The sequence below is a fragment of the Hylobates moloch genome, unplaced genomic scaffold (genome assembly GCF_009828535.3).
Source record: "Hylobates moloch isolate HMO894 unplaced genomic scaffold, HMol_V3 SCAFFOLD_18, whole genome shotgun sequence".
NCBI classification, from domain to species: Eukaryota; Metazoa; Chordata; class Mammalia; order Primates; family Hylobatidae; genus Hylobates; species Hylobates moloch.
The window spans coordinates 8,873,969-8,889,617 of record NW_026652293.1 but is presented as its reverse complement, the minus strand read 5'-3'; the positions used below and the strand labels follow the sequence as shown (position 1 = coordinate 8,889,617).

The following is a 15,649-nucleotide window of genomic DNA, read 5'->3' as shown; positions in this document are numbered from 1 at the left end:
ATAGGTATTGCAGCAATTTTCCGTATGAAATGATTACAAGCAACCTAAATGTCTATTGGTAGAGGATTAAGTAAATAAATTATGATATGTTTATACAGCGGAATACCACGAAGCTGTTAAAATAACAAGGCAGGCTGGGCGTGGTGGCTCCTTTGCCTGTAATCCCAGCACTTTGGGAGGTCGAGGCAGGTGGATCACGAGGTCAGGAGATCGAGACCATCCTGGCTAACATGGTGAAACCCCGTCTCTACTAAAAATACAAAAAAATTAGCCGGGCGTGTTGGTGGGTGCCTGTAGTCCCAGCTACTCGGGAGGCCGAGGCAGGAGAATGGGTGTGAACCTGGGAGGCAGAGCTTGCAGTGAGCCAAGATAGCACCACCGCACTCCAGCCTGGGCAACAGAGCGAGACTCTGTCTCAAAAAAATAAAAATAAAAATAATAATAACAAGGCAGTTTTATATGAGTGAATATAGAAAGATATCTAAGATATTTGTTAATGGCAAAAAGCAAGGTAGGGGAGAATATGTATAGTATGCTAGAATTTTTAAATATGTGTCTACATAGACTCTCTGGGAGGGTACACAAGAAACTAGTAACTGGTTGGCGAGGGACAGGGGATGAGTGGAGCTTGGGAAGCTGTGGGACAGGGTTGAGAGGATGGTGTTCTAGGCTCATCTCAAAAGTATACTGTATATACTTTTGTATCATTTGAGTTCCATATCATGTGAAGGGATTAACTATTCAAAAAGTAAGTAAAATAATTTTTTAAATGTTTAAGTAAGAATCCTGAGAGACAGAGATAGAATGATCTTTGTGCCCTGAGCACAGACTAAATATTCAAGGGGTAGAGACACATGAACCACGAGTCAGGAGAATTTTGATTGTGTGCTTCTTTAGAAATATGCCCTTATGGAATTAGGGAATTCCAAGATGAGAAAGTGTTAGAGATCCCGGGACCAGCTTATACTTTGTGGCAGAGGGAAGGACAGTCTGAGAATAAACGTTTGCTAAGGAATGATCTGTGAGGAATCCCCAGACAGGCATTAAGATACAAATGCTGAAAGAAAGAAGTGTTGGGCCGGGCGCGGTGGCTCACGCTTGTAATCCCAGCACTTTGGGAGGCCGAGGCGGGCGGATCACGAGGTCAGGAGATCGAGACCACGGTGAAACCCCGTCTTTACTAAGAATACAAAAAATTAGCCGGGTGTGGTGGCGGGCGCCTGTAGTCCCAGCTACTCGGGAGGCTGAGGCAGGAGAATGGCGTGAACCCGGGAGGCGGAGCTTGCAGCGAGCCGAGATTGCACCACTGCACTCCAGCCTGGGCCACAGAGCAAGACTCCGTCTCAAAAAAAAAAAAAAAAGAAAAAAAAAAGAAGTGTTGGAGCTAGTTAGACCCCAGACACTCCCTGTCATCAGTCTGATATGCTGCATCCTGCCTTTGTTGTTGGGGAGTGTCTTCCACACCTACTCTCCTCGCTTCCAGCCCAGACATCATTCAGAGGAACCCAGCAGGTGTCTGCAGCATGGCTGCTTCATCTGACCTTCTGGAATCTAGGTACAACACCCAAGTGCCTAGCAAACTGACCGTGGTCTCCGCCTTGCTGTGACCCAGAGCTGTCCTTCTTGCAGACTGCAGGATATCAGGTGCCTTCTTGGTCTCTAGTCCTCCCTGGAGTATCAGGTATCCTTCCTGGAACCTTCCTATGCCTGAGTCAGAGGGACAGTCTATTTCCTGGATTCTGAGTTTCACTTTTAACTAACCCTAAAGTCCTATGACTGATGATAAAAGCACTGGTGGTAATTGCGATTTCATTCATCTTTAAGGATTATCTGTCTGTCTGTCTATATATCTGTCCATCTATCCTCAAATCACAGCTCTCGTTTGATCTCCACAGCAATCCTATAGGTAGATCTGATCTCTAATTTTTAAGTGGCAGTAAAATATTTGTATGAAGATTTTGTTTTCCAAGTACTTTCCTCTGTGTTATCTCATTGCAGTCGCCTGACACTCTCATATAGGTAAGGAAGGATTTTTTACCCAGATATATCAATGAGCGTATTGGAGAGGCAACTGTGGAATAGTGGGCCTTTGAGATAAGAACATGTGGGTTTGACTCACATGGATTCTTTTTCGTTTTGTTTTGTTTTGTTTTGTTTTGTTTTGTTTTGTTTTGTAGAGACAAGGTTTTGCCATGTTGCCCAGGCTGGTCTCGAACCCCTGGGCTCAAGCCATCCACCTGTCTCAGCCTCCCAAGGTGCTGGGATTACAGTCTTGAGTCACTGTGTCCAGCATCACATGGATTCTTTACACCTATTTCCTCAGGTGTAAAATGGGAATAATAATATCTATATCAGGCTGGGCACGGTGGCACATGCCTATAATCCCAGTACTTTGGGAGCCAAGGTGGGAGAATTGCTTGAGTTCAGGAGTTCAAGTCCAACCTGGGCAACACAGTGAGACCTCATCTCTACAAAAAATAAACAAAATTAGCCAAGCGTGGTGATACATACCTATGGGCCTAGCTACTTGGGAGGCTGAAGTGGGAGGATCACTTAAGTCCCGGAGGTCAAGGCTGCAGTGAGCTGTGATTGTGCCACTCTACTCCAGCCTGAGTGTCAGAGCAAGGCCTCATCTCTAAAATAATAATAATATCTACATCATATCATACTGGATTACTGTTAGGATTAAATATCTATAACGTCTATCATTCAGAAGAGTTTCAAGAATTAATGTTCCAATGATTTCCTGTTTCTTGAACTGTTCTATCACTTAAAATATTTTTTTACTTTGAAAATGTTTTATGGAAGAGGAGAGAATAATATGATGAAACTTATGTATCCATCATCCTTGTCAATAATTATCAATATAAGGCCAATCTTGTTTCAGCTATGCCCCTACCCACTTCCCCCTTTCTTTTGTTAAACAGTTTTCAAAATACTGAGGCATTTCCCTGACGTCCTTCAGATGTGACTAATGGCTTATTTAGGATTATTTTAAAATATTATTAGGAATTCATAGATTTAAACACATTTGTTATGTTTCTCCCTGTTGCAGTTATTATCTTTATTGATGCTCAGCTTGACCAGGGAAACCTCATTCTTCTTGGTTTCTGAGTCCTTTTGACATGACTCTACTAGTCTTTGACACTCTGTTTGCTTTTTTGGTATGACAGCATGTTCTAGGCTTATCTTGTATGTTTGCTGCATCAAATTTGGAGTCAGTCATTTCTTCAAGGAGGCCCAATTCCTTCTCAGGGAATGGTATTTAGAATTCATAATCTGATTGCTAGAGGTGCTCATTCCTACTAAGATGGTCATTGTTTCTAGGCCTTACAGTGAACAGAGCTAGGAAATATGCATGCACACATGTATGTGTGATTAACCTAAAACATATGAAGGACATACTGATACTCACAGTTCACAGCCAAGACTACAGAATTTTTACCCAATCTCATCAATCTTACTTTTGTATCTCCTTTCAACCAGCAAATCTTGTTTCCAAGCAAGATCAACAGTATTACTCATTTGATTTATTCCCAACGAACATATAAAATCTCACAATAATAATATTATGGTACCATCAATAATATGATTATTGAAAACAGTTTAGGATTTCTTGTGGGGCATAGGGTAGTTCTTTTTATCTTTGTGGTACATCCATCTAAGGCAAGCTTGTCCAGCCCACAGGCCACATGCAGTCCAGGATGGCTTTAAATGCAGCTCAACACAAATTCATAAACTTTCTCAAAACATGGATTTTTTTTGCAATTTATTTTACCTCCTTTTAGTGTTAGTGTATTCTATGTGTGGCCCAAGACAATTCTTCTTCTTCCAGTGTGGCACAGAGAAGTCAAAAGATTGGACACCCCTGATAAGGATACACAGTCAAATTACTATTGTTTTAATCTATGTGTAGTATGCCAACCGACTGGACTCAAAGGTTCATTTGTTTCATTTTATCTTCATTTTTACATAATTCTTTGAAACTTTTTTTTTTTTTTTTGAGATAGGATCTTGCCCTGTCACCCAGGCTGGAGTGCAGTGGCACGATCTCAGCTCACTGTAACCCCTGCCTCCCAGGTTCAAGTGATTCTCGTGCCTCAGCCTCCTAAGCAGCTGGGATTACAGGTACCCACCATGACGCCTGGCTAATTTTTGTATTTTTAGTAGAGACAGGGTTTCACCATGCTGGTCAGGCTGATCTCGAACTCCTGACCTCAAGTGATCTGCCAACCTTGGCCTCCCAAAGTGCTGGGATTACAGGCATGAGCCACTGTGCCCACCCTTTTTGAAATTTTTTAATTATGTTGTGTAATTATGTCAAATATTTACATAGTCCAAAGCAAATCCATGTAACAAGGTCTGTTCCAAGTCCAGCTTCTGTCTGTCCCCTGCACTTCATGTCTCCCTCTCCTTGTAGGGTTTTTTGTTTGTTTGTTTGTTTTTTGAGACAGAGTCTTGCTCTGTCGCCCAGGCTGGAGTGCAATGGCATGATCTTGGCTCACTGCAACCTCTGCCTCCTGAATTCAAGGGATTTTCATGCCTCAGCCTCCCAAGTAGCTGGGATTACAGGTGTGAGCCACCACGCCTGGCTAATTTTTTGTATTTTAGTGGAGATGGGGTTTCACCATGTTGCTCAACTCTTCCATGTTGAGGGTTGTCTCAGACTCCTGAGCTCAGGCAATCCGCCTACCTCAGCCTCCAAAAGTGCTGGGATTACAGGCGTGAGCCACCGCGCCTGGCCCCTGTAGGTCTTTCAAGATGTATTTTATGCTTCATCATTTTATTGTCTTTTTTAAAAATATAAGCAAATGCATATATATTTTTGCGTTCCTCCTCTGTTTCTTAAATAAATGGTAGCATATTAAACATTATTTTCTATCGTGTTTTTCACTTAACAAGAACGGACATTGTAGGTATATAGGATATATTTTGAATAGATTCCTGGAATTTGGATTGTTGGGTCAAAGAGTAAATGCATACTTATTTAGATAGCTATTGCCACATTCCTCTCTACAAGGGTGGGTTATACAATTTCCTGCAGACACTTTTTTGGTGGGGGGCAGATGGAGTCTCGCTCTGTTGCCCAGGCTGGAGTGCAGTTGCACAATCTTGGCTCACTACAACCTCCGCCTCCCGGGTTCAAGCCATTCTCCTGCCTCAGGCTCCCGAGTAGCTAGGACTATAGGTGTGCCCAGCTAATTTTTGTATTTTTAGTAGACACAGGGTTTCACCATGTTGGCCATGGTGATCTTGAACTCCTGACCTTAAGTGATCTGCCCTCCTCGGCCTCCCAAAGTGCCGGGATTACAGGTGTGAGCCAACATGCCCAGCCTCCTGCAGACACATTTTAACGTTATAACAAATGACTAAATCGAATAAGTTATTGCTACCAGGAAAGGTTATATGATTGTTCAGAACTGGACTTGAACCCCACTAACTAATGATCTGATCCACTCTATCATGCCTTCTCCCCATGGTGCAGATTAAGAAATTGAGTCACACATAGAGAAGTGTCCTACTCTAAATGACGTAACAAGCTAGGATTTAAAATTTGCATCTCCTGACCCTAAAATTGGATCCCCTTTTAATGTGTTATGGATTTATTTATGGTGAACTTGGTTTGCTTATCTGTAGACAGAGAAGAAAAACATAGTTCTCCTAGGAAGCTAAAAAATTAATGAGATGATTATGGGTGAATTCTCCCCTGGTAGAGGAGAAATTCTTCAAGATACGGCTGAACTTCTTGTGGTGAATAGGGAATCAGCAATTAGACTGTGGTGTCAGGGCACTAAGAAATGATCTTACGGATGAGAGAGACAATCACCCTTGCAGGATCTATCCTTTTTTTTCTTTTCTTTTCCAGAGTGCTTTGAACTTCTTTGAACAAAGATGCTGTTATGCTGTGCAAAACTTTACAAATGGATATGGACAAAGATGTAATTTGCAGTGAATGAGCAAGCTGCAAACCACAAAGCCTTTTTTTTTTCTTCCTTTCTTAGAGTAACCCTGGGATTCTCCTTTGTGCTTGCTTGAGACAGGTTGATTGACTTATGTGCAATTTGGGACGCTGGAGTTTACCTTCCCTCCGCAGCCCGGAACGGAGCCTCCTCTGGTGTTGCAAGGAGGAGGCTGAATGAGGCAGAGAAGGTAAGTAGGACTTGGGCCCGGGGTATGTGTCATTGGAGGGGTGAGAGTGAGGGGACATTCTTGCCTCCTGCCCCTTCTCTTTGATAAGGGAAGCCTGTTTCCCTGGCCCCAGGAATCTTCTGAGAGGCATCTCCTTTCTTCTCCCCAGAGATAGAAGCCCTGAGTTGCCACAGAACTGCATGTCAAGGTTCTCCTTGCAAGGAGGCTGGTGAGGGTAGCGTTTAAGCCTTCCCTGGCAGGGACAGTCAGCCAACATTAGCGCTGGCATTGTCCCAATGTCCACCTAATTGAAAAATTGGGAAACAACTTTGTTTGTGACCCACACCCTACTTAGCCTGGGCCTCCACAACCTGGGAGCTCCTGAGTGACAGCCCTAGCATATGGGAGACAGTCCGAGAACCCCTGCCCTGGGCGGGGCATTGGGCCCTGGCAGATGGACAGTTATCCTGGCACAGTAAGCAGCCGAGGCCCACAGCACTAAGCCATGTCCTGTGCCCAGGGTCTGCCTTGTTTCATTCCAGGTTAGATTTTGCTGCCACTCCCAGCAACTCCTGTTTTACTTTCAGGCCCTGGTAGCCGGGGAGGACATGTGACAACTGAGGGCTGCAATTTTAACAGAACAGTAACGGGCAATAGTGACAGACTGGCCTCCTGGAGGCTGCTGGGCTGAGAGGGTATGGGCTGGAGGCCTGAGCAGGGCAAAATTTCCTTATTCTTTGAGTTTGGGCGTCTCTACCTCATCGAAGGTGTCTTTCTTACTCCACCTGCCTCTCTTGCTGTCTTTCGTCCTCCCAGAAAGAGTTGGGGCTGGGGGGAGGGGCGTGGAGAGGGTTGAAAAGTGGAAGCTGAGAGTGCTGATGACATGGACTTGGGATCCAGACACATCTGCTGGAATTCCAGATCCACTTGCTTTGTGACCTTGGGAATGCTGAACCCCTCTAGGCCTCAGTTTCCTACTTTATACAACAGGGATAATAACCAACATTTTGTGGTAAAGATTAAAGAGTAAATATATAAACAGATAAAGAGCCCTGCAGAGTGCCTGGCACATGGTGTTTAATCAATGAAGGTTATTATGATTCCTCATATCAATGGCAATTCAGATATACTTTTTTTTTTTATCAAGGTAGTTTCTTGTGTGGGCCCTTTTACGGCTACCACTTATCTCAGAACAGTGTCAGGTTTCAGAGACCACCTGGGAAATTCGTCTGACCTTAGGGCTTTTTCACCCTGTCATTGTTACTAAACACTGAACTTAAACATACTGACTGATAGCGTGTGTTTTGGCAGGCGTGGTGGGGGCAGGGGGGCATGCCATTCTTTTACTACATGTGGAGGAGTATGATTGCAAAAGCGGGGTACCCGTTTATTTAAATGGGTACGAAGTATATATGAAACTGGATGGGGATAGAATCGGGTAGTTAATGCAGCTCTGTGTCACCATGTCCCCGCTCTTGGCACTTTCCCATGCACCCTCCCCACTCCCTATCCCTGTCCCTCCACAGCTGTCTGCGAACATTCACTCTAGGTAGCCTGACCAGATCCCCACCTAAGGAACCCCAGGGGCTGGCTTCTCTGATGACAGCAGCCTCACTGTCCGACAGCAGATATGGCTGCCCTGGAGTCGTGCCCTGCCACCTCCTGCCTGACCAGAATAAATTTGTTCTGGCTCATACTTCTGGACACCGCCAGTCTAACCAGCAAAATCGAATATCAGTTCTGAGCTTAATCCTTTTAATAGTGTTTCCATTTACATTAATTGTATCATTTGACTGTCAACACAATTCAGTGATATGAGCAAGGCTGCTGTCATCATTCCCATTTGATTGATGAATAAACTAAGGCTCTCTGAGAAGTTATTTCCCCGAGGTTTCGCAAAACTGATTAGCAAAAGAGCCCCTACTAGGCTTGGATGCCCTGAATTGTAGACTGTTTTTCTCGCTGTGACATCACACTGCCTCCTGCAGTCCGAGGCACCCACAAATCATGAAGGGGGAGTACCTATCAAAGGACTTTCAGACACACAGAGGAACCTTAAAACTGCAGAGACTACTTGCCAGCAGGATGTATGGCTGTTGAGCGTACAGTAAGTTCTGAGAGAAGGAAAGCTGACCCAGGCTTCTTTAGATGATGATAATAGTCATCATTATAATAATCAGCATCTCAGCACTCCCCGTGCACCAGGCACTGTGCCCTGCACTCCATCCTCCCACAGCGGCCCCATGAGGTAGGGCCCATTATTACCCGTGTTTTACTGATGGCAGAATAAAAGTACACAGAGGTTAAGGAACTTGCTCAAAGCCCCCCATCTAAGAAAGGGCCTGGATTCAAATCCTGTGGTCCAACTCTGGCACCTGTGTGGCAACCATTTGGGTTTGGGGCTGGCCGTGTATTTAGGGTGGCTCATTCCAAGATTCACTGGAAACACTGCGTAGCTGTTTCTGAGCAAGTGTTCCCTGGGGCTCCAGGTGTGAGCTCTGAAACCACCTAAGGGGGAAGCCCTCCGTTTATCTGCATCTTCTCCCTTTGTTGGAAGCCACTGCCATATGGAGCTGCCCCAGGCGTCTGCTCCTGAGCCGCCCCTCCCCCCTCCTCCCACTCCAGCACGCAGCACCCTCCACGCGCTCAGGCTTCCTCTCTCCCCTTCCCTCCCGCCACCCCCAGTACATCCACTCCTTGTCAGCTCCCATCACAGGAAGCAGACACTGGCCCTCTGATGCAAGGCAGAGAAACCACTGAGCTTCCCCAGGCCTTCAATTTCCCAAAAGGATCTATTTGATTAATTGCACTTACACTCCTAAGTCCCTCTGCCTGTCAGAGAGAAGCCGGGCCTCCTCTCTCCAGAAACATTGACACAGGCCCCCTCGGACAGCATGGGCCCAGGACACACAGCTGTGGATCACTGAGGGTGGGGCCATGGAGCTTCATTAGGAACTGTCTTCCCCACCTGCTGCCCCCACACTGATTTCAGGCAGCTGAGGCAGCCCCCGTGCTTAGCCCCATTTTCCTGTGGGCACCGAGACCTGTAGGGTAAGTGTGGGGGACATGAGTGTCAACGGTGAAAGCTACTGCCCTAATAGCTTGTGCTGTTTACCTCCTTTCTGCTGCAGTGATGCAGTCATGTCTAGACCCCTCTCAGCCTTTCCTGCTGCCTCACCAAGCCCACCTTTCCACCAGAGGCTGGGCTGTGAGGTTTGAAACAGCATGTCACCTGTGAGTTTCTAATAAGAGGACCATATGCTCTAGCAAAGGGAGGCCTTTCCAGGGCATAAGACACCAAGGTTTCCTCCACACCACTGGAGCTAAGAGTCTTTGGTGCAAGCACTTGTAGCCGCCAGCGCTTTGCAACCAGACTTCTAGACAAATGGTGCATCTTATAACTCAGGAAAATCCTCATTCTGTCTGCTGCCTCCCCCTTTTTGCTCCCACCTCCCCTCCCCCATGCCTCCTGTATTTTCACATCTCCCCAGCCTGTAGAAGCCTGCCAGGATAGCAGTTGGATCCAGACTGATGTCTGTATGGGATGTAAATGCAGAAGGCTGCAGGGAGGGAGAGAAGGAACAGGTGCTGCTCCCTCCTGCTGTCTTAGTTCTTTCCTCCCTGTGCTCCCGCTTATCACATCAGACAGGAATTTTAAAAATGCAACTGGGGATGTGCTATCCTTGAAATATCAGCAGCTAAACCAATATTGGCAGCCGAACTGATGTCAATTCAGAAGACCCAGCTCCCTCTCTGTGGCTGACTCCAGCTGTTTGGTTGATGTCAGAGCTCGTGGGACATTGGTGGAAGAAGCTGGGATGGAGTGCTTTGCTTGTAGAAACCATGGCAAAGGCAGGAGAGAGGGGAGCCCAGAGGGGATTTGGCTGGCCTGGGATTTTATAGGAGCCTCCCTTTCTCTCTGGTCTAAAGTAGACTGCCTGTGCAGATAACCATCTCTTGGCTCTAAGAGTAAACAATTCCTTAGGTATAGAGCTAGGGTATGGTGTCTGCGCAGGCATCGTCTACACTGTAGATCTACAAAGTAGATGTGAAACCCTGTCTTGTCCAAAGCCTTGTCGCAAATCAGTATACCAGCTGTAACTTGGGGGAGAGGAGAAGGGACCAATCGTTTATTTTGTTTGCTTTGTTTTGAGATGGAGTTTCACTCTGTCACCTAGGCTGGAGTGCAGTGGTGCAATCTGGGCTCACTGCAGTCTTCGCCTCCCAGGTTCAAGGTTCAAGTGATTCTCCGGCCTCAGCCTCTCATGTAGCTGGGATTACAGGTGCCCGCCACCATGGCTGGCTAATTTTTGTATTTTTAGTAGAGACAGGGTTTCACTGTGTTGGCCAGGCTGGTCTTGAACTCCTGACCTCATGATCCACCTGCCTCAGCCTCCCAAAGTGCTGGGATGACAGGCGAAGAAAGGACCAATGGTTTCTGAATGCCAACTATGTGCCAGGCCTTGGATTAGATGCTATACATGTACATTAGCTCATTAATTCATTTAGGAATTGTCACAGCAACCTTGTAGTAAATAAGTGCATTTATCCCGCTTTTAAAGATAAGAAAACAGACTCAGAGAGAGGATAAACCGTGGAAGACCATGTAGCAGGTAAATGGCTAGGTGGGATGGAAACTCAGGTGTGTGTGGCTGCAAGTCACATGTGCCAGCTGGATTAAACACGCTTCCTTGTGAGACTAACTCTCTGCATCTTGTCTGGTATGTTTCCCCCGATCTGCATGGCTTCCTAGCTAGTTTGTCATTCACCAGCTTATTAAGCCCAGCACTGTTCTGCTTTGAGTTAATACTTGCTTCTGTGAAGGGCCAAAGAAAAAGTAAAAGGCTTTTCCTTCGCCCTCAAGAGGCTCATAATCTGGCTAAGGGACTGAAAGTCATCTCTCTTTTCCCCAACCCAAGTTTCTTCTGCTATAGTCTTGCCCCTCTTTTTTTTCCCTGCTTGAGCTCAGCCTATGGTTTTCAAATGGCTTTAGGACTGTGGTCTGTTGAAACTAGGCTTGCAATCCGCCTAGTAGAGGACAGAATAAGCAGCTTGATTTGAGTGATGTCATGAGCAGATGTGCCCAGATGGTGGGTCCTCAGATGGACAATGGTCTGGATTTCAAATGGACAGCCCACTCAGGGAGCCTGGCAGGGCCCAGGGTGAGGCAGCTGGGGTTGGAAATAAGGATGGCTGGTGGAGTCGCACAGATATCTCTTGGGAAAGCTGCTCAGGGAGGGAGAGGTTTCTGGCCATTCTAGAGCCACCTTCCTTTTGTACAGCATTTTATAATTTACTGTGGAGATAGAGACCAGACAGTTTGTGACTTGCTCAAGGTGACATACAAGATCTTAACCCTAGGTCTTTTTTTTTTAATTAATCAATCTTCAATGTATTAAAATTACAAATCCCCAAACCTAATTATTCCTTAAACTTTTTACTTCAATCAACAAATTTTATAATTTTCTTCATGAATCTTATAGATTTTAGCAGTCACTTGTTTGGTTTCATTAATAAACTTAGTTAATTTAATTCCTTTGAACATTTGAAACTGTATGTGTAAATTTATCCATTTTCCTTTTCAAAGTATCACAGTTTTTTTCCTAACAAAGCCTTCCAAGTCCTTATGTAATTCTTTTTTCATATCTATATATATATATATATTTTTTTTTTTTTTTTTTTTTGAGAGAGGGTCTAACTTTGTTGTTCAGGCTGGAGTGCAGTGGCACAATCTCAGCCCACTGCAGCCTCATCTTCCTGGGTTCAAGTGATCCTCTGCATCAGCCTCTTGAGTAGCTGGGACCACAGTTGCACGCCACCGTGCCCGGCTAATTGTTGTATTTTTTATAGAGTTGAAGTTTTGCCATGTTGCCCAGGCTGGTCTTGAACTCCTAGACTCGAACAATCCACCCAGCTCCACCTCCTAAAGTGCTGGGATTACAGGCGTGAGCCACAGTGCCTTGCCTTATTACTATTTTTAAATGACAGCTTTATTGAGATACAATTCATGTTATAATATTTACTGTATAAATTATACAATTCAGGCTGGGCACAGTGGCTCACACCTGTAATCCCAGCAGTTTGGGAGGCTGAGGCGGGTGGATCACTTGAGGTCAGGTGTTCGAGACCAGCCTGGTCAACATGGTGAAACCCCGTCTCTACAAAAAATACAAAAATTAGCTGGGCATGGCAGCGGGTGCCTGTATTCTCAGCTATTCGGGAGGCTGAGACAAGAGAATCACTTGAACCTGGGAGGCAGAGGTTGCAGTGAGCTGAGATGGCACCACTGCACTCTGGCCTGGACGACAGAGGGAGACTCCATGTCAAAAATAGATAGATAGATAGATAGATAGATAGATAGATAGATAGATAGATAGATAGATAGATAGATACAATTCAGTGATTTTTAGTGCCCATAGACTTGGGCAGCCATCATCACAATGGATTTTAGCACATTTTTATCACCACTCCCAGCCCCCGCAAGAATCTATGCCATTGTTAGTCACTCCTCTTCCCCACCTCCACCCCTAGCCCTGGGCAACCACTGATCTATTTTCTAGAGATTTGCCTATTCTGGACATTTCATATAAATGGAATCATACAATATGCGGTCTTTGTTGTCTGGCTTCTTTTCCTTAGCAAGATGTTTTGAGAGTTCCCCACATCAGTACTTCATTTCTTTTTATGGCTGAGTGATATTCCTCTGTGTAGATATACTGCATTTTGCTTATTCATCTGATGGAATTACTGGGTCATACGGTAGCTCTGTGTTTGACCTTTTGAAGATCCCTAGACCTTTTAATGCTAATTCCAAGGCCCCTTTCTGGACTTCTACCTTCAGCTCCTTACTCTCTCCCACCTGGGTCCCTCCTCCTTATCCTTCCCAAATCTTGGGTCCCCACCCTTAGGGACCTGTCACACAAGATTATCACTCCCCACCTCACCATCCCCCTCCCTCTGACCACTCCTCTTTAATGACAGAGCCCCTGGAGACAGCTGCTGCCTGACACCTTGATACCCCACGCCTTCTCCACCCACTTGGAGCGGGAGGGGGTTGGGGAACTTCACAAGCCTCTCCCTCCAGCTGTGAAGAAGGATGTGCGTCTAATTGCTGTGAAAACTTCCTCCCTGAGGGGAGCAGACAGGGAGCCAAGGCAAGGGAGAAGCTGGGTTCTTGAATTGTAGAGAGGTGGGGGCTCTTCTCTGTGGTGGTGGGGTCAGAATTCCTCCCCAGAGGAGGGAGTTCGCTTCTTGCTTTTCAGCAGGTGGAGGCAGGCAGTACACCCTAGTGGTAACACCTTAACTTTTGTTTTCTTTACATCCTGTTTTACCTGCTAATCTTTATATGGCAGGAGACTGGTCAGGCTGTCAGTGACTAGCAGGGCCAGGGAGTAGGGCCTGAATACATCCACTCGCAGATAATCCAAAATATTATTGAAGCCAGACCTTCACAGGGTGTTGGGTCAGCTAATCGGGAGGGTATACTGACTACATTTGAGCATCTTTTCCCTTTCATGCATGTTTCCTAGTCCTGCCCCTCAGAGCACGAATGAGTAAGCAGTAATGAGGAAAAACCCCACAGCCCCAAAGACCCGTAGAAAGCTGGCTAGATTGTAGCGTCGGCGATGTCCTCCCCAGCGTACCCAGTGACTGCCAGTCTGTGTGGTGTGGGTGTCAACGACAAAGCTGGGCTGTAGACCAGGGACACCTATGCACTTTGGGCTTCCTTGCTGTGCCAGGCTGCAATGTGCCAAGCTCCAGTTAGTTGGCCTTGGGTCAAAGAGACAGCATGAAGCAGCAACCACACTTTCTCCATATATAGGGATATAAATACAAGGATGTGAGTTGTAGCATGTTGTAATGGGGGGAAAATAAAGAAAAACAATTTAAAGGTCCATAACAAGTGGATGGTAAAAAGATTTGTGGCAGTCCCACACAATGGAGTTACAACAAAGAACACAGACGTCTCTGTGTCCAAGCTATATGGCTTGATAACCCAGCTAGTTGTGGTGTGGCAGTGAGATGCAGGCACCTCCCACCCTAGAAGCGGCTGCACTTTATTGGTGGGTTCAGGCTTCTTGTGGGGCTCTGGTCCTGCTGGTGGCTTGTGAATAACACGATACCTCATAAAGAGCTTTTGCCCTAGAGAGCCTGGTGTGAATACGAGGTATTCATTAGATCTTCATGGTGATCACCTGGAGGGAAAAGTCCCTTTCTTCTTTCCCAACCCTTCCCTCTTCCCCAGCTTAATAATAGCCAAGAGGTTTAGGTTTCAACCTATAGATTAGTTCCGAATGTTGAGCAGGAAACAGCTGTTTTTCAGCCAAGTCCCTAATCCTAAAACCAGGTGTCCGCCTCCTCCCCCTCCCCAGGAGGGAATCAGGACCACCTGATACCATTTCCCTCCCCCATCCCCCTGACCCATGTGAACTTAGCCAAGGCAGGGAGAGACAGGCTAGGCCTGCTGAGTGCTATCAATGGCTAAACACACAGCCCCTCATTCCTCCCAGATCTCTCCCCCTGACAATGAAGGGGAGCCAAGCGTGAAACACAGCCACCGAGCAGATGGAGACCACCCCCCTCCAACCCTGAGGAGGGAGGAGGGGGAAGCAGGGAGTCAAATCGCATTTACACGGTTTCCTGGGCTAAGTGAAAATTCTAGAAGATGATGACTGGTTGACCCCACACTGGCCAGGAAGCTGGGTTTCTCTCCCTGAGTGTGGGGGAGGCCAAGGTCCTGAAGCAGGCTGGTGAGTGCTTTCCTCTGCTGCCAAGTCCTGCCCTGGAGAGTTTGGTATAGTTACTGCCTCCTCCAAAAGGGGAGGTGGGAGGATTGTGTGGGCAGACTGACTTTCTTAGAAGGTGCTGAGACATGGGGTCATTTCATCCAGGGTAAAGAAGGAGATATGGTGAGATGTAATTTTGTGGCAGGTGCTCCCTGGGGAGTGGGAGCTGGGGAGTCCCTCCCTGCCTCTTCCCCTTCTAATCTTATTTTCTTCCAGAGATCCCTCTTTCTATGCTTGCTTGGTGTCCTGTCTCTTTGGGACGGGCTAGGCACCAATAGGGGGCAGTTTGAGTTTCCTAGGAGACTCATAGCTCTGGCCTTCAGATACCTGTGAGCTGGAAGGAATGGAGCACGGCTGGGTCACCATCTGTTGCATCGTTCCTTCCTTGGCATGGGAGAGATGGAAGGGAGGTGGCCATGGGGATCAGAGGGCAGGAGGGGAAGCGGGGGACGGCGGTCCTCAGTCATGCCCAGCCGATCCCTGGGCTGAAGGCAGATTTCAGAACCCAGTGCAGCCAAGCCAGAGCCTCAGGATGAAAGAGAAAGGAAGAGACTGAGAATGGAGGTGTTGGCAATTCTGAGGCTGCTGCCTGGGGTGTCTGAATCCCTCGATTCTGAGAGTCTGTAGAGCGGAGCAAATAGGGTGACATTGAGTGTGGCCCTAACAGGTCAGACAGAAAGCTCTGAGAGTCAGCAGGGGGAGAGTTGAGAAAGCAAGATGAGCATGTCTGCTGA

At 46.5% G+C, this 15,649-nt stretch overlaps 1 protein-coding gene across 20 annotated transcripts in view; it reads left to right on the top strand.

Annotated features, from left to right (window-relative positions):
- The window catches only part of NFASC (neurofascin), a 203,470-nt gene that overhangs the window by 93,361 nt on the left and 94,460 nt on the right, over positions 1–15,649 (top strand). For 19 of the 20 annotated variants that reach the window (XR_009210890.1, XM_032137191.2, XM_032137205.2 and 16 more), the window contains exon 2: positions 6,042–6,150. The exons of the other annotated variant lie outside the window; for it this stretch is intronic. Coding sequence is in view for 18 of the 19 variants with exons in the window: in XM_032137191.2 (XP_031993082.1) it covers positions 6,042–6,150 (109 nt within the window). In the remaining variant the exon portion in view is untranslated. The remainder of the gene's footprint in view (positions 1–6,041; positions 6,151–15,649) is intronic. 20 annotated transcript variants of the gene reach the window in all.